Below are 22,409 nucleotides of genomic sequence, written 5' to 3'. Positions count from 1 at the left end.
GAGCCCTATTCAGAGGTTGTTTCTCTGCCTCAAAGCAGGCACCTCTGGGACTGACTCCTCCATTGGTTATTTCATTATTGTCATACTCACTTCTTTCTACTCCTTGAAAACAGGTATCACCCAAATTCACAGGCGTCCAAAACAACCCTTCTCCCATTTCTGATCCTCTCCTGTGCTGATGGGGGGAAAGGACACACAAGACACAGACAGTCCCTTGGCATTGCCCTGCAAAGGCTGCAGCTCCAGGACAGAGCCGTGCTCTCCTCACAGACCTCTTCTCTTCTTACTGTTAGCTTGTATACTTTTTTCCCCCTTTTTGGGGGGCAGGAGGGGATTGGGGGAAGAGGTTTGAGTATTTGGTTCGGTTTGGACTTTTTTTGGTCGTTGTTTCAAAGAAAATCACCACCAACATCCAGACAAAAACTATGTAGTACATATCAGGCTCATTAGGAGTTCAGAGAACTGCTCATCAAATTTCAATATATATATAAACTCCTGTTATTTAAACAAAAGGGAACGGATTTTAAAAAAAGACAAAAAACTGAAAAACCAAACCAAACCAAAACAACAACAAAAATCCAAACAAAAATAACAAAAGAAACCCCCAAAACAACACAAAAAACACCAAACCGACAGCCCGCAGTGGTGCTGGGCGGAGACACACCGACCTCATTCATGGCTTTCTCTGCGAAAAGGTTTACGTTTTCCCCCTGTCTTCCCTTCCCCCGCACTCCCTCCTCCCCTCCGTTTTAATTTTGGGACGGATTAAGACAAGTCTGGAGTCGGTAGAACTCCTCCCACCCGGCAGCACCAGGGTACAAGCACCAGTGCTCCCCTAAGTATGCGGGGCCCCGAGCTGCCCGGAAAAAACTGATTGCTTCATTGAGAAAAAAATCGGCCAGCACATGAGATACCGCATCAGCCCCCGCGCCCGGCAGCGGAGCGGACTCTGCTTTTAGGGCAGCTTAAGCCACTACCATTATTATTGTCATTATTTTTTATATTAAAATTAATACCAACATCTCGACCCCAGCCGCAAGGGCAATCCCCGGAAAGACTGGACCTGCCGGAGCTCTGTCAGCGGGGGAGCCGCGGTCAGCATCCCACCGCTGCACAGCTCTGCTCACACTGGTGGACACACCGGGATATACCGGGATATACCGGGATACACCGGCACAGCCCCGGGGCCCCGAGCCGGCGGGCCGCCCCCGAGCCCTCGGCAGGGCTGCGGAAGGACGTCTCACCTTGTTTACCCCGAGCGCGGCGGGCGCGGGGGGGCTGCGGGGCGGGCCGGGGCGGGGCGGCCGGGGCGGGGCGCGGCGGGGCCGGGCCGGGCCGGGCCGGGGCGGGCGGCGGCGGGGCAGTCGGGCTGCGCGCTGGGCACCGTGCGGGCGTGCGGCGGCCGGCAGCGAGCACGGAGGCAGCCAGCGTCCCCGCCACGTAAGTAGTTACTGATACGCCGGGGGGAGACGGTGCCTCGGTGGAGGGGAGCGGCGCGGCTACCCTCTCCTGCCTATGTTCTATCCCCAAGAGGAAAAAAACCCCATCAAACAAAATTTGCTCTCTGCATTTTTTTTTTTTAAGCGATTCTGTTTAATTGTCCCTTATGGCCTTTCGCTTATCGCCCTCCCAGCCCCTGCAGTAAGAACTCGGGCCCTTCTCGCCGCGCCGGTTTTTCTTTTCTTTGTGCGTGAACTCCATTAAGCGCGGCGAAGGCAGCGAGCCCCCGCTCACAATTCCGCTGTGCAGGAGGAGCGTGGGAGCGCTCTCTATTCTCTGGTTGCACTTTTTGTTCTGTCGCGACAACGACAGCCCGTTCCTTTCCGCCAGCGCGGAGCGGTGCGCGCTGCCCCGCCGCGCTCCCGCGGTGCCGGTGCGGCTCCCCCGAGCCGCCCGCCGCGGTCCCGCTCCTTTGTCGGCCCAAGTTAAATGCTCCCTCGCTGTTTCGCGGGGCATTCTCGGAGCGCCCCGGGCGCTAGCGGCGAGGCTCCCGCGCCATCTACAGCCGAGCCGCGGCAGCGCGGCGCTGCCGGGCCGTAGGGGAGCGGAAGGACGGTCCCGCTGCGCACACCGCGTTACCGACCTTTTGTTGCCGCCCGCGCTGCGCGCCCCGCGGGAGCGGCGGCCGCCCAGCCCCGGCCGCGCCGCCGCTCGCCCCTCGGCTCCCCGGCCCCGGGCGCCGCTGCCCCGCCGCCGCGCTGCTCCGCGCCGCTGCGCGCCCGGCCGGCGGCGGGAACAAAGGGCCGCGGGCTGAGCGCTCTCTCCCTGTGCCCAGGACGCGGCGCTGAGGCTGGTCGCCCGCCGCCGCCGCGCTCCCGCTCCCGCCCCCCCTCCGCCACACAAAGGCAGCCGCAGCTGGACGGGCGAGGGACCGCGCTCCACGCCAGGGCTCCGGTGCCGCGTCTCGGCTGGTCTTCTCCATACTCATGAACATACAAAGGTCAACCCCTATCACGATAGCACGATATGGGAGACCGCGGAATAAAACCCAGGATTTTGAAGAGCTCTCGTCCATACGGTCCATCGAGCCAAGCCAGAGTTTTAGCCCGAATCTAGGCTCGCCGAGCCCGCCGGAGACCCCGAACTTGTCGCATTGCGTTTCTTGCATCGGGAAATACTTATTGTTGGAGCCTCTCGAGGGAGACCACGTTTTCCGAGCCGTACATCTGCACAGCGGCGAGGAGCTGGTTTGCAAGGTAATGCCTCTCCTTGTTCTCCCCCTCCCCCGGTTCTCCCCTGTCGCGCCCGGGTTTCCCGTGTCTTGCAGGAGGGCGAGCATGCCGTGTACCTCGTTTATTGAATAGTGGAGAAACAAAAGGCAGGGAGACAGGATTATAGGCGAATCCTGTAACTTTTCCCTCTCTCCAGACAATGGCCACGTTATAGCGGTGGCCCGGAGCCAGGTCTGCCTTCTATTGGCAGGGGGATATTTTTCTGGAAAGAGCCGTTCTTGAAGTAGGTTTTAACGTGAGTTCAGACCAGGAGAAAGCCTCATCTTCCACACACTCACTTTTCAAAATGGAGTAGGGAATCCCCAGCTAATTTTAAGGTGTTGGGACCTGCTGACTTCCTCGATTTTTACTGCCCCCAATTCTGTGCTTTGGCTACGGAAGAGGATGGAGAAGCGGGGGGGGGGGGGGGCAGATTGCCATCGGCTTTATCTTAAAAGTGATTTAAAAAAAAGAACCACATCTAATTAATCAGCCTGAGCTCCCTCACGGTGGAGGTTGTTTGCAAACAGCATCCTCCCCCACTGCCCAACTGAGTAAGAATAAAACCTGCACACCTACGGTTTTTAGAAGTGCAGACAGAATAGCTAGCCCACTCTTTGTAGCCTGCCGGCTTTTCTCTGCCTCCTCCCAATTTGCTCCTACTATTAAAAGGTGAGCTGTGGGAAAAAGAAATCCGCATGCGTGCACATCTGTGGAGGGGTGTTTTTCTCTTTTTGAGCTGAGGGAATATTATCCTTTGTTCCCAAATTGTGATTCTTATTGTCTGTAGCGAGACAGACTTATGTCCAGCAAACTGAAGCAGTACCCAGTAGCAGTTTTTATAACTAGATAGCAAATTGCAACCTTGCAACACATGCTGCAGTGTTTGTATTATTCCCAAAACACGGAATTAATGCCATTTGGCAAATTTCTAGATGGAAAAGTAGATGTATTATAGCTTACTAGTATTCCAGGGATTAATAATAGTGTTGCTCACTGTTTCATACTTTCTCATACTTGATTCATAAAAAGTTATGGACTAGGGTGTAGCAGAGAAGTGAAAATAATTGCTCCTCCTTGCTATTTGTGAAGATTGGAGTTCAGAGGGCAATTTAAATATGCTAACTGATTGAGTTATAAAACCTGATGAAACCTGGGACTTCATGTGATTATTTAGGGGGAAAAAAGGCCCATGGCTTTGCTAAGAACTAATATTGCTTGTTGAACTGGATGCTTTGTTACCAAACTGAAATAGAACATGAGAATTTCGAGAATGGAAGCCCAGCTCGACGCAGTAGTACAGTGCTGCACTCTAGGACATTGGCATCTTTTCATGAAATAAACAGGTCTCACAAAGCTGCTGCTCTGCATGAAATTCTAGGTGAACTTGCATGGCAAGTAGTAAAGCGGGGGCAATGCACTTCTTTGTTTCCTGTTTGGTTTGCAGGATTAAGGCACTGTTGATAACAGTATGAACAGTAAAACTGCAGCTCACAAAGACTGGGCCGTTATTTTTTTCTCCCTTCCATTTAAGCTGTATGTTTTTGAGCTGATCCTGACATTTGAATAGTATCAGTTTTTCCATATGTGCGAGGCACTACTAGCTGTGCTCCAAAAATACGATCTTAGCCTGGCTTGCTAGTTTCTGAGGATGCAGTTGTCAGTCCTGAACTCGGCTTAATTTAATGCGTGCTTTAAAATGCCTGCAGTATCATGACAACTATTTGTCAAGTAGCCTTCCGGCAAAGAGAGGTGCTCTCTGGTATCTTACTGAAGATGCTCTTAGAGATTGCTTGCAGAAACGCTGGGTTTAACAGACACATACTGATGATTCTCAAGATTCATTTGGCTGCACCCACCGGCTGTACAGATGCCGTTATTTGCTTCAAGGCTCTGTGGCATCCAAACAATGGTAACTTCTCACTTCTAATTCCCAGCGAGACCTAAATCAAACTGCAGCTTATTGGACATTTGCTGAATTGAGGCCAGGGATCTTAAAAGCTGGGATACAAAGAAGCCCTTTATAGAAGGTATTTGACACTGTAGCAGTATGATAGTGCTTCCTACCTACCCCCCGTTCAAACACAGTACTTGTACATAACCAGAGCTACTTATTTAACATAGTCTGAGAACCACAAAATGTAACTAATTTACATTATGATAATCTGGTTTAGGAGAGAATTCTGGAAAGTTGTCTTTTCACATGAGGGTTTGAGCCACATGAATATTCCTGCTTAAATTTTATTTTATAGCAGCTGCTTTGTAGAAGAGCCATTCACTTATAATGTAGTAGTTACGAGTTTTGAGATCCAAATGTCAATGAATTCTCCTCTGGAATGAATTGCACACCAGGGATTTTAGCAACACCCCCTCCCCGCCCTGGTTCTGCTTCCCTGGTGCACCATGTCACCAGAATGCCTCGGTGCTAATCCATCCCCCCGTAAAATGTGCTGGCTCTGTTTGGCAGTCTGCCTTTAAGGTTGTTTTTCCCTATGCTGGGGTAAGGCAGTACAGGTATGAGGTGACAGGTGAGAAGGGGGTGTCCCAGTTTCTTGGGATCTGGGTTCTCTTCTGTGGAAGGAGTTTATTAGGATTGTGCTCTGAAGCATTAAAGGATGCAGGTTTTGAAGCCTCAGGTAAATTTTGATTGAACTGTATCTTTCTCACTCGAGTTTTAAAGGTTTTTAAAGCTTTAGAGAGAACAGGAAGATATTTGCTTCTCAGAGAGGGTACAAATACCCACTATCAGAACACAAATGCTATAATACAGAAAGGTAAAAAATAATTGCAGTTTAAAACGGTGGTTAGAGAACTAGACCAGTTCTTCATTTTTATATTTCGTCCGAAGGACACATGCCTACCTTAAATTCTTTTTACTAAAGTAACAAAACACTCACGAGTAAGTTATATATTAATTGAATTTTTATGCTGGTGGAAATGCTAATACTTGCTTTGCAGTCCTCTGCAGCAAGTATAATTAAAAATAAAAATCACTCCTATCAATACTTTGCTCAGTCCCTTTTAGCACACTGACTTCTGTTATTCTCAATGAAGTCTTTCATTTTCTTGTAATGTGGTCTTTTCTCAATTGACTCAAATACTGATTCATTCGTCATCACTAGATTATAGTAACTTTTTATATTTGGGTTTCCCAGCAGCTTTTTTAGTTCTTACAGCTCATTCATAAGATCAGTGATAACATACTTAGTAGTAAAGGGACACTTCGCTTTTAATGGAACACTTGATTGAAATGCAGAGAGTTCAGGGTGGTTTTGTCTTTGCCTTTTGAAGGGTGTTTGTCTGTGCTCCAACAGGCAGAGCTATTTCCCGGGTTGTCCTTCTGATCTTATAAACAGCTATTGTGGAACTGAGACTTGGAAAGTGAAAGTGACTTTGCTGTTTTTCAGAGATGAAAGAAAGGCAGGAAGTAAATAGGAATAGCAATAGATGATACTTTAAGCCCGAAAATCCTTAAGGCTTTAATGGGTTAATAAAATCAAAAGAGCCAGGCATGTGTATCAGGGTGGATTTAATGTGACAGCTTCTCTCCATACAAAGCTACTGGCTGTATTTTTTATGAGTTTATTTGGATGGAAAATAGAAAAGAAACATGCTTCCTTCTGAGTACTGCCCTTATACATCTCTGGTCTTCACAGCTTAATTTAGATTGCATTCTAGATTTGATCAGGTGTTAGCTAATGTAACTGTGCTTGCTACCAGTTTTGAAGACTAGCCTTTCCTGTCAAGGTTACGTGTCTTCTGTGTGGGGTTGTGCAGTCTGCTTTGTTTTGTCCTCACTGCTGTGAGTTTGTGACATCCTGTTTACATCGGTGCAGCTTTCAGCAGTGACATAAATTGTACTTAGGGATGGTTTTGTTAGCAGAATCAGATGTACCATGACTTCACTGTCCTTCATGTCACTAACCCTGGCTTTACTGTCATTGTTCCTGCAGGTGTTTGATATTGGCTGCTACCAGGAGTTATTAGCACCATGTTTTTGTCTGCCTGCACATAAAAATATCAACCAAATTACTGAAATAATTCTCGGGGAGACAAAAGCGTATGTGTTCTTTGAAAGGAGCTATGGGGACATGCATTCGTTTGTTCGTACCTGCAAGAAGCTTAAAGAAGAGGAGGCAGCCAAACTCTTCTATCAAATAGCTTCTGCTGTTGCACACTGCCATGATGGTGGACTGGTACTGCGGGATCTCAAGCTGCGAAAGTTTATTTTTAAGGATGAAGAAAGGTAAGTCTCCCTTGTTATGGCTGGGGGTGCCTGAGGTCAGATAGTTGGAGGTGCAGGATATTGTAGCCTTTGTTTGTAGTATACTTTATTTTCCTCTGCAACCTGATCGTGGGATGGATGTGCCATTTTACCCTCTGGCTTAGGTTTTGGAGTAAAGTAAGTATAGAGAGCTGTTTGCATTCTTCATCTCCACCTAGAGGAGTTTCTTATTCCTCTTGGAGAGACATCCATCTGAAACGGTGTCTGGTGTAAGAGCTGCACTATTATAAAGGCTGCTGGTGTTAAAAGAGGATGTTAAAGAGAACTGGGGACTGAAATGGCTCATTCCAGTGAGGAGGTGTAAAGAGGAAGAGCAGTCAAGTGTTTTCTGTTGGACTGTTCTGAGGACATCTTGTTTTCCATGCTCAGAGGGTCTGGAGGCTGCTTGTAAGAGTATTATGTGGTCACTAATCATACTAAGACTGAAACTGCCTTGCACTGGGGGTGCTTGTTTGTAGGACCAGCTGTTGTAGTACTTGGGGAACTACTGGTTTGGTTTTTTTAAATGATATCTCCTCCCTAAACACCCTCCTGTGTAAATGATTTGGGGAAGGAGTATGGGAAGACAGGGAAAGAAATAGCACTGGATGCTCTGGGTATATTGAAGTGCTCTTTCTGATGTGGAGCAATAGCCGTACTGTTGTACGTGTGGAAATTTCCTATCTCTTTCCTTCTGTTTACCAGTCTTCTTTGTCTTGAATGATGAATTTATTTGCAACTTCCACATAAGGTATCAGAGCAATCAATACTGTCCGAATCATGTTAGGCTTTCACAGAGTCATTAAATTGGAAGATGACCATTAAAAAAAAATCCAAACATCTAAATGGGAGCAGAACCTGCCTTTGTACTTCTTCTGGTCTTGGTAGAGAATGGGGACATGGTTTACGTTTTTAATTGATTGCAAAAAATTGTCTGAAAACTTGTTCAAACTGCTGCAGAGTGAAATGGATGTTTTGGAGAGCTTTGTTAAAAATAACCAGTGCATATCAGTTCTGTTGGGGGAATTACAAGAAACAGCCAAATTCTCTAAGTTCTCCACAGGAAGAACTTCTTTCTCAGGAAGTTAGTGATCTAAAAATTACAAAAAACTAATACACAATTCATTCAGGAAAGAAAAGTTCCTGGTCTTAAAATAAAAATGACATAATAAAGATGACAATCTATCCCATTTAAATATTCTCTACTTTTATTTTATTGCAAGCTGAGTTTTGCAAAATAGGCTTCTCCTTTTAACCTATTTACAGACTGAAAAATAATATATATTTTCACTTCTTAATTCAGTTCAGATGATTGTCTGCTAAGCATTTTTCTACTGCAGCCCCAAGGTCTGATTCCTCATCTTTTTCAAATAAAAAAAAACATTAAATTAAACGAGCTTAATGATCATTCATAGAGAAATGCAGAGCAGCTAGATATAAACTGCACTTCCACAACTTTTACTCCCAGTTTAATAACTAAGCACCATTCTAGAACCTCTGATGAAGATAAGCAGGAAACTTGTGCAAAATAGTTGAGGGGCTGTTCTCTGTTGTAGATGATAACGTCCTAATGGTTAAGTGGATTTTTTTTTCCTGGGGATGTATGTAAACATGTGTGGTTTTGCATGAAGAGCAGACCTTGGAGGAGCTCCTTCAAGGGAAGGCAGCATGAGCTCAGAGCAGTGCAGTGGGAGCAGACACAGGCCTGTGCTGAATGCTCTTGAACTCCTACCCTGCTGCTTACTAGGAACGGAGTGCAGCATAGGAGGCACAGGGCCAAATCCTTCAGCCACCCAAGAAAAGTGGTGTGTACTGTAATAGCAGTGTTGGCTTTTATGAATGTTTTTAACTTAGCTGTTGTTTGCAAAATGACACTGTTGCTCAGTTTTGAGCATTGTCTTCTAATTATACAATAATTCACTATAAAGGTCAAATAGGACTTGCTGGTTATTTTTAAGATAATCATAATGCGGTTTTCTTCTGGATGTAATGTTGGTTTGTAAGTAGGAAGGTATTGTAATCCTTTCTCTACTAAATAAACAGAGATGAAATAATGTGAGATAGAAATAGAACCAAACAGCAGTGACTGCCTTTTTTCACATCCTCTGATCATCATACTGTAATCAGTCATCACTTTCAATCTCCTGCTATATTTAGAAATGAAAAATCTTCCTGGTCCTCCTGAGTTCACAGAGGTGTTGGTGTGTTGCTTGCATCCCTCCGAGCTCCCATGTGTCTGAGGCTGCTGCTGAGGATTCCTGTGTGCTGAGCAGTCCTCGAGGAGCTGCCGTCAGCAGCCGTGCCTGGCAGATGGGTGCTGCACCATCCCTTGCTCTCTAGTGCTCATAATGAACCAGAGAGGGAGAGGAGAGATAAAAATGATGTTTTGAGAAATGTGTGTGAACTCTGCTGCTGTGTGTCACCTGCTCTTCAGTGAAGCTCTTTCTTAGCAGTTCTTTTCCTATTTCTTCAAGGCTGTTTTTCTGCAGTTCATTTTAAGTACCTACCACTTTGGAACTTCCTCTTCCTGAAGACTCTCATGGCTTTAATTTTGGTAGTAGAAAAGATGTGAAATCCAGCAGGCAGGCAACACATGAATGGAAAACTTGGTGCTTTTATTTTTTTTTTAAGTAAGATGCTTGTCTGTTGTTGGCTGAGAGCTGCCAGACTGGAGGAGCCAGAGGGAATGTGAAGGTTATATGGAAGCAGTTCCATTTGTTTAAAAAAGAAAATAAATTTTAAAGCATTTCTTAGTACATCATCTTTCATTGATCCTAATGAGATCCTGGTAGTTCAATAGAAGAACAGAGCTCCTGAAGTTTTGCAGGTGGTGCATACAGTGTTAAAACTCTTCTACCCCATCCCCCTTATCTAAATTACAGCTGGCATTTGCAAAGATTTGGGCTCCTGATCTAGCAGCACCAAAAGTGCTCTTAGCTTCAACTTGATGTTCCCCACTAAAAAGGTGTGTTATTTGGATGTTGCAAATCACAGTGCCTTGGGATGTTTCTAATGAACTGGGAGGTAAGAAGGTGGAATAAAGTATTGTTGTAGGCTGGTAGCACTGAGCATTCTGTAGGGGTCCTAATTGTACTAGAGGTGTTCTCCTTAATGTGGTAAATCCATGAGAGACTCAGATCATGTCTTACACTATTGCATGTGTGTAAGTACATTAGCACTTAAAATGAAACTCAGAATTCCACTGTGGAAACAAACAGGAAAAAATTGTCTGTGTTTCAAGGTAGTTTATAGTTTCTTTAAATCCTGAACTGTAGGAAGTTGGAAGATAGGGTGAATTGCATTCCATAAAAATGATGTGTGCTGTTGCTACATGGGTTTTTGTTTTGTATAAAAGGTAGTGCAATTGTGTTTTTTAGGGGGAGGTGTCTGTAGAACCCTGGGTAAACTATAAGTGGAATAGCCAGTCTTGTAGTATTGAAATTTCAGAGTTAAACTCCATAAACCTGCAGCTGATTTTGATGAAGCAGAAGTTCTAAGACATTACAGCATGGCTGGAAATGTTTTGTAAGACTGGGTTAGCAAGCAGCAGCACATCTATTAAATGATTGTAGTGGCTTCCAGAACACTGAATATATGGAAAACAACACTGACTTGCCATGCTGAGTCTCAACAGACTTTCTAAAGTACCTCTAAGGCACTTCAAAAACTGTGTCCTTACAATTCAGAATGAAACTTGAATCCAAAACAGTGAATGACCTATGATAAAACCTGTGTTCTTGTATGTTTTCTCCTTCCATCCATGTTGTTAAAAATTTTTCTCCTGGGTATGAAGCCAGGTTGGTATTAATGTTGTGAGGCTCTTGCTTTTGAGTATTTTATCTGTGTTAGTGTTATGGTATTTACCATTTTCCATGTACAGCCTGTCCTCATAGTAGGCCCTTGGGCAGAACTGTGCCCTTCTCCTAGCTGGTGTCCCATAATGATGTTGCAGAACAGGCAGGTTTTTTTGGGTTGTGCTAAAAATAGTGCCATACACAGTATATAGCTAATAAAGCAGTTCATCAGTCTGATACATAGCAGATGCTTTGAGAAAGAGCCATCTGAAAGATCTCAGAATTAAATGAAGCATTTCTGTGTTGGTTGTTTCAATGGTTTGCTTAATACAAGAACATTTCTGCTGTCAGGGAATTATTAATTTCTTTAGTGTGTTTTTAAGCCTTTAATTATATTAAAATATTAGCTGTCGTAATATTTGAAGCTTAAAGACCTTGTACATTAATCATACTTGTTGAAGGGAAAATTAAAATAATTTTGGTATTTAGATATTGTAATTTTCCTCTGTTCTTTGAGTAAATATGAGGCAGGTGGGATTCAATAAAAATAAACAGTATTTGACACTTTTTGCTCTATGCCAGGGGAATGCAGCCAGTACAATACACTAATTTAGAAAGCCTGTGCTAGCATAACATATTTACTTGGTGCTCTTAGAATAATTTTTCCTCTTTAATTTCTCAGCTTTGAGTGGATGATGCTTTAACATGACCTAGTTATGTTGTTTCCAATCCTCATGATACAAACCTGATCCCACAAAAAATACAAATGCATATACCAACCTTTTTGCATGTAGACCTTTCATTTTCTTATAGTAAGTAGTAAGCTTTTCTCCCCAGCATTTCTCAGAGTATAATGTGCTCAGCAGCTTTTTCATCAATGTGTTAAAATTTGCTGTTACCCTTACAATTCTGTAGAGAACTGTAAGTTAATGCTTTCCCTAAGTCCTAGAGAGTCCTAAAGTGGAAGAAAATCAAACAAAATGGGAGTGCTCTTAAAATACCTGAAGATTTAGAAATAAAAACAGTCTTCATCTGTTTTGTCATTTAAGCACTTTGCTCTACCCTGAATGGGGCCGCAGGACCAAATAGCACAAGTTCTTCAATAGTGGAGACTCATAGGTCAGATTTCAAACCAGAAATTATTATTCCTAAAGTATGGAGGAAGGCAAATTTCTTAATGGACAGCAAATCTGCTGTGAGGCTTAGGTAGAAGATGAAGTGGTTGCGCAACTGTTTTCCACAGAAGGGTTCATGTCCTCATTGCCTTTATGCGGTTTGGTTACTAAGTCTCTCTTCTCACCCTGTTCCTGGGAGCGATGCTGATGTGTTTGGTGCCCTTCCCAGCAGGAGGGAAGAGGGAGGCTGTCTGCAGGTGGTGAACATCACAGCCACCCTGTGAAGTGCATAAATCTCCCCCTGAGGGCATAGATAGTTATACAGGTTAATTGCTGTGCCAAAGGTTATAAATTAATGCAAAAGCCAGGGAAGATTTGGCTGCTGTCTGGCCCTGGGATGATGATGGGAACTCAGATGGACCTTGAGTCAGCTCAAGGCCTTTCAGTGAGACCAGGAGTATCAAGAGCCTTTGCTGTTGAAGCCAGCACTGGAGTTTGCAGGAGGTTTTACCCCTGGGGTGTCATTTAAGCACTTTGCACTATGTGGATCATAGTAGGGCCTTGTCTTCTTCACTCTCCCTCTTCAGGCAGGATGCTGTGGTATGTCTTGGCTCTCATGTCAGTCATGGGTGGTGCCTCTCCTGAGATGCCCATTGTGGGATTGATCTCTCTGACAAAAGGTGCTCTGTAGCCCCTGGAGTAGATGAGTAGATGTGTCTCAGGACATCTCAAATTCAGTTAAATAGCTGGTCCTTTTAAAGACTTGAAAACCTCCATCCTTAGACTTGCTGCAAAATGGTCCATTTTGAATTATGAGTGGAGACTGAGGGTATCTGGATGTCTGTGCTAGGGGTGAGTGAGAAAGGGAGGCAGGAGCCCAACTAGTCACAGCTGCAGTGCCTTGTCCGAGTGAAATTCTTCTGCTGCCTTCTCTTTTAATTGTTCTTATTATCACACTTGGAGATTACATCAGGCTTGGGAGGGAGAGGAAAGGTGGTGATTGTAAAGAGGAGCCAACCTGGGGCATATTTAGTCTTGAGAACCTGCTTTTTTGATAGATGTGTATTGCTTGGAGACAGGATTGCAGACGTCTAAGCAAAAGGTTTTCAGTAAGGTTGTGAAATAATGGCATGGCCTTAGAGATGTTGAGCACCCACTGTAGGCTCAGAAAGTGCTGGGCTGTTTTCACAACATGCAGTTATATTAAAAAAAAATTGTGGTCTTCTTTCCCTGTGGAGCTTCATCATGCATTGTATCAAAAGACCTAGAAAAGATGGGAAACACAGCATATGGTTGACAGCATAGCCTTTTAAAACTCTGATCTTCAATGTGATCTAACAAGACAAAAGTGAGGTAGTGAAGTAGCTGTCCTGACTCAGATTCTTACAGAAGAATGGATTGCTCAGGGTATTGTAACCGAGCTCCTCTGTGGAAGAGTCTGCAGTGGATTTCACAGCCTGCACCTCAACACAAGCATCACTACCTACCAACTCTCTGGGGAGTATGTTTTGTCTTTAGGCAATAAGGGCATGGAAGAAACAAAGTATATGGCATAACAGGACAGGCTGTTCCCAGCAATCCTATTTGAGTGTTGTAAAACTGAGGTCTTTGGGGCACCAGTCCTTCCTGGAGATGAGCCAGAGGATTTGTAAGTGGAATTCTGTAGGGAAAAAACCCAGACCAGCTTAAAACAAGTTAAAAGCTCTAAGTTGCTGGGTACTGCATGTTGGGGGATGCAGGCAAGGCTGTCTGTGCTGTTAGCATCCCTGCAGAGGAAGGGTGAGGGAGATGTAATTTTTAGAGGCTTCCTCATTGTGCGGAAGTACCCGTGAAGGAATCTTCCCTTAGGAACGAGGTTCATCCTGTAAACCTGTGCTGCCTGAAAGTCCCAGTTGTCTTTTGAAACATTTCCTTGAGCCTGTTTCATTATGCAAGAGACTGTCTAACAGCCTTTGTGCAGAGTTTGTTTTTTTTTCTTCTCTGAAATTGTGTAGGACGTTGTGTGGTGAACACCCTTGCTCTTTGCTGTTACAAATTGGAAAGGGATCTATTGGTGAAAGGAGCAGGATTTAAATGGATGGCATAACATTTCCCCCTGCTCCTGTGTGCCCCTCTGCCCCCAAGGAGATTGGGTAGTTGTGAGTTCAGAACCAGTCTTTTCACTAGAGCTGCAAATCATCTGCCGGGGCTTTCATTACCGCCTTCCCTGTCTCACTGGCTCCCTTATGAAGAATGCCTACTTCTGCATTATTTAGGAGAGATTCCCTTGGTTAAAAAAAAAAAATCGATTAGCAAAAGATAACTGCTTCCTATGTTGAGCTTCCTTTTTTTTTTTTTTGCCTCCTTGTGACTCTAATTGCATGCATGCTCTTCTCATCATTATGATGAGGTGTGGGCAACTGACCTCGATTAAATGACCTGTAAATTATTGGCCACCTAGGAGCAATCCCTGGTCCACTGGGCAGTCAATGGCTTCAATGCCTCTACCTAGGGAAAGGCTCTCCTGGTCTCAGTCAGAATAATATTGAAATACGAGAGAACATTTCTTGGGCACTTTCAGCTTTTTACCCTTGGAGGAATATTGTGAAGCACCTTTAGAAATTGTCATTTTATATTTACCTGCAATTGTATTAAAAAAATAGTAATTCAGATGGCAATGATGTTTGTTTCCTTATCTCCAGAGTCTGCTGCATAGAATCTGGAAATCTGGACCTTTTAATTTTACCCAGCCTAAGTAACAATTGCATGGTGTATCTGGAGTGTCCAGAGCAGGATGGCTCCTTCAGTCTCTTCCAAAAGCAGCTGATTTGGCTGTCATATGGGAAATGTTGCTGTGCAAAAATTGTGGGCCCAGTCTGCAGTTAGTGTTCCCAAAATGGGAAGGTTGGCTCAGCTGTTGCTCAGGTATTATTTCTCATACAGATGGCTTTGGGAACAGACTAGAGGCAACTGCTTTCATTGATTCAGGTGCAGGCTCCTTTACTACTGACTGCTTATTCACGGCAATGAAGGTATTTTCTTCCGAAATGCTCAGACTATCAGTTCTTGTCTCTGCTTTAAATGTTAAAGATTTTTTTTCTCCTGCCTTATGAGTTGAGAGCCCTCTGAATAATTCAACTGATTTTGGTATGGAAATTGTTTGCTTTTGGAGAGCAAGTGTGAATGTTGGATTCTTATGCCCTGGTTTCAGTGTCAAAAGGCAGGATAGCAATTTGCTGATAGTCCCAAAGCTCTGCAGGGAAGAGTAATGTGAATCTGTTGGAAAAAAACTGTGGGATGTGCAACAAAGGCAGAGGTGAGTGCTCCAAAGGTTGCATTGGAGAACCTTCGGGAAGACACTTAATTGATTATGTTTTGTTACATTACTGAAGAGCAAAGTCTGAATGCAGTCAAGTAATGAATGGCATATTGATAAGAAACTCAGAGTGGTATTGTTTTTCATGGGTTTCCCTGACGGTTTCTATGGGGACAAAGACGCATTTCCCGTCCGAGTGCTGCTGCTGCCCTCTGATTGCACTTCTGTGGTTTCATTCACCAGTAATGGGAAAGCATTCATAGGCAGAATAGCTTCCCCTTTTTAAATAGCCATGATTCAGGGTTGTATTTTTTTTTTTTAATGCATTAAACTAATGCAGTGTTTTATCAATGATCTGATAGATACATAATGCTCTTTTTCCAAGTGCTTATTCAGGGTCTGCATTAAAACTTGAAATTATGTATTGTAATTACGTAAGCCTTGGCAAAACTCTTTGTTGCCCTGCAGTATGTGTACAAAGTAATTCTCATCCGGCTGAGGCAGTAGCTTACATTTGAACTTTGGGGATTAATTTTGTTGCAACTGTTTGTCAAGCTCAAATGCTGGTGCTTTTGGAGAACTTTTTTCTCTTCTGGGGATCCTTTGTGAGAATCCTTTTTCTCTTGTGGGGACTGATGTGAGTTAATTACTTAGAGAATGAGAGGTTTTTAGGGAACTATTTTTATTTGTCCTTTTTCCTCTCTGCGATGGGAGGCACTTCAAAGTTGATTGTGATTTCACACCTTCATGTTTCTTTTTTTCTGTCCTTTGCCTTAACAAATGTCAAATTTTGGGTTGTCCAGTTAATCTGCAGTTGGATGCACTCCCCACCCTTTTCTGTGGAGGTTCTGTGTTCTCAAAATCGTCTTGTAGTTTTCAGGGTCTGTTTGTTATTGTTGGCTTTTATTCCTGTTCATGGCTATTTGATTTCAGTGCTTTCTGAGAGAGGCATGTGGGGGAGAGAGATTGCTTCTCATTCAGCATTCTGCATTTCTCTGTATTTAGACTTTGACTCCCCTTTTTCTCATCCCCTTTCATACTCCCTGACTGATTTCCCCTCCCAAAAACAACCTAAAAACCAAACCTTAAACATCACTGGATTGCAGAAAGCAGAGCTCTTTTAGCCAATGCTTGAAATGCAGTGTAAAGGAAGGCCAGCAGAGCTGGAAGCTGTTTCTCACAGAGATGGGGTACTGTGCACTGGGAAATAGCACTTTCTGAGCCAGGCTGCTGCTTTTTGATTGCCTGGAAAGATGTGGAACGACTGTCAAAAGGGGACTGAGAGTTGCTGTGTACACACACCTGTGCAGTACCCAGTGGTAGCACTGCACAGACCGTGTTCCATCTGTGAGGCTGAGGTGGGTGAAGTCATCTGTCACTGAAAATGGGCTGCAGTGGGTCTGCCCCGCCCCAGTCCTGCCTGGTGGTGAGGGGTGCTGGCAGAACCACCCTGTGAGCTCTTTCTATTGCCAGCTATGTCAAGTCAGACAGCCCTTCCCATCCCTGTGCTCTCCTTGCTGTATGGATGGAAAGTCTTTGTTATCATCGACTGTGAAGACACCGGACTTTACAAATGAAACTGGGAACACCTGGGCTGTGCCTGGGTGTAACTGGGAGAGGAGAAAGCCATGCTGAGGCCATGCAGCTGGCAGTGTGTGCTCAGGGGATGCAGGCCCTGCAGTCTGCCAGGGAAATGCATGCCCAGTGCTGCAGGAGCACTGCCTGCTTGCAGGGGAGCCATTTCACCACTTTGCACCTTGCACCCAAGGGAGTCTCTGGCTCAGGGTTTGAGGCTGACCAGGAGGAAGAGGACTGAAGGTTGTGTTTTTGTTTAATTTGGGACCTTTTGTTTCCTCAAAGCCTGTCGGCTCAGCAGGATGAAAAACCTGGCTTGAGTGTTTTCATTTGCCCACAGCTTACAGAGGAGCAGGCAGATAAGGGCCAGCTGTTGTTCCATTTGCTTGCTTAAACAAAACCACTGTTTTGTGTGGAGGCTGCAGCACCTTGCAAGGAAAGCAAGATGGGGATATGGCTTTTGTGTGCTGCTTCTCTTTTATTATCAAGAAATTATTTCTTCTCTTGGAAAAAAAAAAATAAGAGTTTTTGACACACCTTGCAGTCTGTTCTCTGTGGTTTTGTACTGTGTCCGTTGTAGGAAATGAGAGATTTGGGAATGCCAATAATTTTATGTAATATAAAAGCTTCTTATTGAACTCTTTTTCTAAAGTCTTTGGCAACTCCTAGAAATGTAAAATAGGATAGGAAAGTAAACAACATTTCCCTGTGTTGTTGACACTGGGATGGCAGGCGAGCGTGTGTGGGGGTGAATTCCCTCCTGGAAGTTGTTTATTAATAGCCTGCTCTGCCCCACTCCCTGTGTGTGTGTTCTGCTTCTGTTAGTTAGCAGGAGTGAGTCGATGTTTTCCTGTCTGGCAGTTCAGTGACTTAATGCATGTTTGAGTATCTGGCCCCACTGTTTTATTGCTAGACATGCTTTTCTATGGAAAAACTGAGGTGGGCAATGCAAATGGAACCACAACTCATGTCCCTGCCTTCCCTTTCATTTCCTCTTCTCTGTTCTCTGCCCTCTTTGGCATGTTTTTTTCCTCCGGGCGTTTCTCCTTGCTTCTCTTCCTACGCTGTGCAGGTGCAGGAATGTGTCAAAGCTGAGCACTGTGACAGGACTCTCCTCAAGTCACTCTCCTGTTGTGGACCCTCTGCTTTGTGTGCAGAGGGAAATTTCTGTGGTCTTGGTAATTGTAGTGAAGTTTTTCCTTGCAGCCCACTTCCTGTGTGGTGCATTGCTGCTGTAAAGTATTGTTTGAGTGCTAATGAGGGGGTTGTCCATGGCCAGGAGTACTGTTAGGATGGCAGTGGTAATTAATGAGGAAGCAGATGTATTGAGCAATGCCCATCAGCATTGAACTGGAGGAGCAAACACTGGCCTGTTTCAGGAGAGAAGGAGCTGCCCTGACACACTGTGCTTGGGAGCCAGGTATTCGGAATTCTGTATTTATGACTTCCTCATTTGGGGCATGTTGCCAGAGGGGCTTTCACCTCTGCTAGTAAACTTATTTAGCTGTTGAAAAGGTCCAAGTGTCATGAAAGTTTATGGCACAGTTGCCTCTGGAGTACTCCATGGAGTAAAATGCTCTTCTGTTGGTTCAAAAAAGATAGGGCTGAGCTGCCCTGGAACTAAGTCTAAGCCGAAGCTGGCCCAGATGTCTTTCTCAGCTCAGGCTCAATCAGTGTTGTCTTCAGTAAACATTTAAGAAACAAGGCTCTCCTTGTCTATTTTAATGCCTGTTAAATTACGTGGTTTAGTCAAGAGACGCAGGTTCTGCCTTCTGGGATGAAGTCCAGTCCCTGCCTGTGAATGTCTGTGGTACGAGAGCAGGGCCATGTCACAGGGCTGAGTGATGGCAACAGACCTGTGGGGTTCAGGGATGAGGGCACTAAAACTCAAAGTTGAGTTATGACCCCAAATTATTGAAAGGAAAATCTGCACTACTGCTAGGTCACTCTGCAATCCCATGGCACTGGACAAGCCCTGTTGCATTGTAGTGACTGTTCTCTAAACCACCCTTTGCTGAGAAGTAGTCTGAAGGGTACTTGGTAATCCTTTGGATGCATCCAACAGGGACAGATTTTTAAATATAGATAAAAAGCCTAACAGTGAGAAGGGAAAGAAAGGTTATGTTCAGCTAGTGCTATGACAAGCAGCTCTGCATCATTTTTTTTCTGCTCCTGTGTGATATCCATAAGGGAAGAAAATTCCCTCGCAGAGATAATTACTGCAGCACAATGACAAGTTCACAATGCTTTGCAGGCAGCAGGAGTTTGCAGTCTAGATAAGGCTTTCCTGTCATCTCTGCAAGTCCTTTGCCAGCTTCTCTGTTCATTCCAGTGCAAGAAGCTCCTCTGGCTCAGTTGAGTAGATAAGCTTGCTGTTAATCTTGGCCTTCAGCTCACCTGATCTCCCTTTGCCCAAAATTCTATTTGGGAAGACTGAAATTTGTTAAAAGTGCTCCTTCTTAATGTCTCTGAAAATTGCTGGGGTAAAGGAAAATGTTGGCTGGTCAGAGGGATCATTTAGGGTCAGAGTGACCATTTTATTACTCTTAAACCTTGCTGAACTACAGGTGTACAGAGTGGCTTTGCCAGCATGACGGGTGTCAAAATAACCTTGTGTAGTTAGGGCTGGGTTTGTATTTGGGTGTGAATCCTACATGGGTAGGTTAGAGTGCATCCAGCTCAGAAAAGATCTTGAGGTTTATGTCCCCTTTTGGAAATCATGTCTATGTAAAATTAACCAAAAGCATGAATATGGCAGTTCCTATTCTCTTTTTAAGAGAACTTATTAATGAGTTATTAATTAAATTTATTAATGAGTTTACTGGACGTGACTGTATTTGAAATCCTCTAGCTGTATGTGTGGCAGTATTCCCTATATGTGCCTAGTATCTCTAACCAGTATGGAAGAGACAATATCAATTTATCTGTAATGACTGCTGTGAGTGGGATTTTAAACTGCTGCACTTCTGCAGTTGTCAAATTTTGTAGAGTATGACTATTGTAACCATAGAATTGCAACAGTCAGAATTTGTGTTTGATGTTTGCTTACCTTGATAGTATTGTGTTTTGTTTCCCCCCCCCCCCCCCCACAGGACTAGAGTGAAATTGGAAAGCCTAGAAGATGCTTATATTTTAAGAGGAAATGATGACTCTCTTTCTGATAAGCATGGATGCCCAGCCTATGTGAGTCCAGAGATCTTGAACACAAATGGCAGCTACTCTGGCAAAGCAGCGGACGTGTGGAGTCTAGGTGTCATGCTTTATACCATGCTGGTTGGACGCTATCCTTTCCATGACATTGAGCCTAGTTCCCTGTTCAGCAAGATCCGTCGTGGGCAGTTTAACATTCCAGAAACTCTATCCCCTAAGGCAAAATGCCTCATACGTAGCATACTGCGTCGAGAGCCATCAGAAAGGCTGACTTCACAGGAAATTCTGGACCATCCGTGGTTTTCTACAGATTTTAATGTATCGAATTCAGGATATGGTGCTAAGGAAGTATCAGATCAGCTGGTGCCTGATGTCAACATGGAAGAAGACTTGGACCCATTCTTTAACTGAGCACAAAGACTGGTGTTCAGAAGGTACACAACCTGGAGATGGACACATGAAGGAGCCCTTCCTGACCGCGTTCAATCACATCCTGCATCAGCCTAGCTTGGTAGCAAAAGACACTCAGAGGTCCTCGGATTGAGAAGGAACCTCCACAAGGAGCTAATATAACAAATGTAGCATGGGGACAGATTGGGGGGGCGGGGGGAGCTTGCTATCAGGTTAGATTGATTTGGAGGAGAAAAGGCAGCATGGAGCAATTGTAGCTTCACCTTTTTGGAGCCAAGGAGACTGCACATGCCAATTCTGGTGCAGCTGTATCACTCCTGTTTCTGTTCTATTAAAAACAGTGGTAACTCACAACAAATAGAAACTTTTTTGCCTCAGCTCACATCTTGGCATCGCACTGTTAGATATTCAACTTCAGCCATTATTCAGGGAAAATACAATTGGCTAACTTTTTTAATCGGATGTCTAATAATTAATGGGATTAATACAAGAAAAAAATTAGGTGCACAAAGACGGACATGAAAAGTGGGTGCTAAAAAAAAGCAAAATTTCAGTTCATGTCTCTTGATAGCTATTTTCAAGTCATTTCTTCTAAATAAACTACTTAATATTCTTGTCAGGAAATGACATTTTAATGCGTTGTTCCCTTAAGGGGAAGTAACTGTCATTTAACAGGCTGTTCTGTTTTGTGTCAAATGGTTTGTTGCAGGAAGCTATTATAACTCGAACTTTCAACTGCATTACTGCTATAATAGGAGAAAAAAAGAATAAAACTGTATAATTTTTTTTTAAAGATATGAGATACTGGCTTCCATATCTGCCATGCTGCACGTATATGACTAGCAAGGGCAGAAAGCCCTTAATGGTGTCTTCATCTGAGAACCAATCTCTTCTTTACTGACTAGCCCATGTGTAAATAGAGGGCTCTTTATTATTGAGGAAGAGTATTGTGGGTTTTTTCTTTGAATTCCTTTAAACTTGGGAAAAGAATTGTTTGATTTTCATTTTTGTTAATGTCCAGACTAAGAAATAAGAGGGTATTAATAAGCTGAACATTTATATTACAGATATTCCTCTTGAAACATACACAGTAATATGCACCTTTTGTATTGTCAAGACTTATTCTATTTATTGAAGAAAATGTCACAGTAGTGATGTATTAAGCCAGTACTTCAATTACGGGTTGACTTGGGATGACATGTTACATGCTGTAGTTAACACACTTCTTTTCTGTTCAGGTATTTCTGTCCCTAAATAACTTTTTATTTAGCTTCTTTTTTTTTTTTTTTTTCTAGATAGCTTTATTTGATTTAGACTGGCAAATGTTTTTATTACTGCTTTTATATTGCTGTATGATATTGAAATCTCTTGGCATAAATATTTGTGTTTCCAGTACCTCAGTTGTTCTGATATTACTGCCTGTATACGTTTTGTGAAGTGGTCATGTTTTTTGGGTAGGTACATGTGGACTCTGTAGTATGTAAATGTTACTTGAATTTGTGCTTAATTATAGTATGTGGCATGTGCGTACAGCTACTTGGCATTTGACGTATGGATGCTATTTGCCTGCCTTGCAGGAAAGTTATGGTCCCACTCTCAAGAGGATGTTTCACAGTTCTTTATCAAGAGACAAAGCTAGCTGCAGCTGACCTGCCTTGGTTCTATTTTGGTAACTAAGAATATAAAGGAGTAATGTTTTTACACTCTGAAGATGGTGCTGTGTCAAGAAGGACTTTTTTTTATTTTATAAGTACCTTATAGGAGGAAAGATTGGTGATGTGCATGGTGGGGTTTTACTGCCTCTGGTGCTTTGTCATGTATTTGGTTTAATGTTTTTGTCCTAATCTCTTCAATAAATAAAATTGTGCATATTTAACTAAAGTTCAGTGGTGAACAGTGTTCTTACTGAATGTCTGAGGTGCTGCAAGAGTTTGCTCTGTTAGGATCATTCAGCTGATATTTTTTGTGTTGCTGACAGGCTCTTGCCTAGTCCCGTGAGCTGAGAAAACAGCACTTATATTTATTTACAAGGTAACGCTGTAAGCCTTTTCATCAAAAATTTTACCGTTTGCTATGAATAAAATTGGCTTCTAT

At 43.7% G+C, this 22,409-nt stretch overlaps 1 protein-coding gene across 1 annotated transcript; it reads left to right on the top strand.

The window, feature by feature from the left end:
* The first annotated feature begins 1,369 nt into the window (after window positions 1-1,369).
* On the top strand, window positions 1,370-22,196 carry TRIB2 (tribbles pseudokinase 2). Its single transcript, XM_066547202.1, has 4 exons — window positions 1,370-1,440; window positions 2,276-2,696; window positions 6,665-6,957; window positions 19,847-22,196. Exons 2-4 carry the CDS (start codon window positions 2,427-2,429, stop codon window positions 20,313-20,315), a joined length of 1,032 nt encoding a protein of 343 aa, XP_066403299.1. The 5' UTR covers window positions 1,370-1,440; window positions 2,276-2,426; the 3' UTR covers window positions 20,316-22,196.
* Window positions 22,197-22,409: the final 213 nt, after the last annotated feature.

Source organism: Molothrus aeneus, chromosome 3 (assembly GCF_037042795.1).
Source record: "Molothrus aeneus isolate 106 chromosome 3, BPBGC_Maene_1.0, whole genome shotgun sequence".
In the NCBI taxonomy this organism is placed as follows: Eukaryota; Metazoa; Chordata; class Aves; order Passeriformes; family Icteridae; genus Molothrus; species Molothrus aeneus.
Note: the sequence above shows the minus strand (reverse complement) of the source record. Positions and strands in the feature narration are given on the sequence as shown.

Coding starts and splice junctions, on each gene's coding strand:
- TRIB2 (XM_066547202.1), top strand. CDS start 2,427: ATGAACATACAAAGGTCAACCCCTATCACGATAGCACGATATGGGAGA. Junction 2,697..6,664: donor GCGAGGAGCTGGTTTGCAAG/GTAATGCCTCTC, acceptor TTGTTCCTGCAG/GTGTTTGATATTGGCTGCTA. Junction 6,958..19,846: donor ATTTTTAAGGATGAAGAAAG/GTAAGTCTCCCT, acceptor CCCCCCCCACAG/GACTAGAGTGAAATTGGAAA.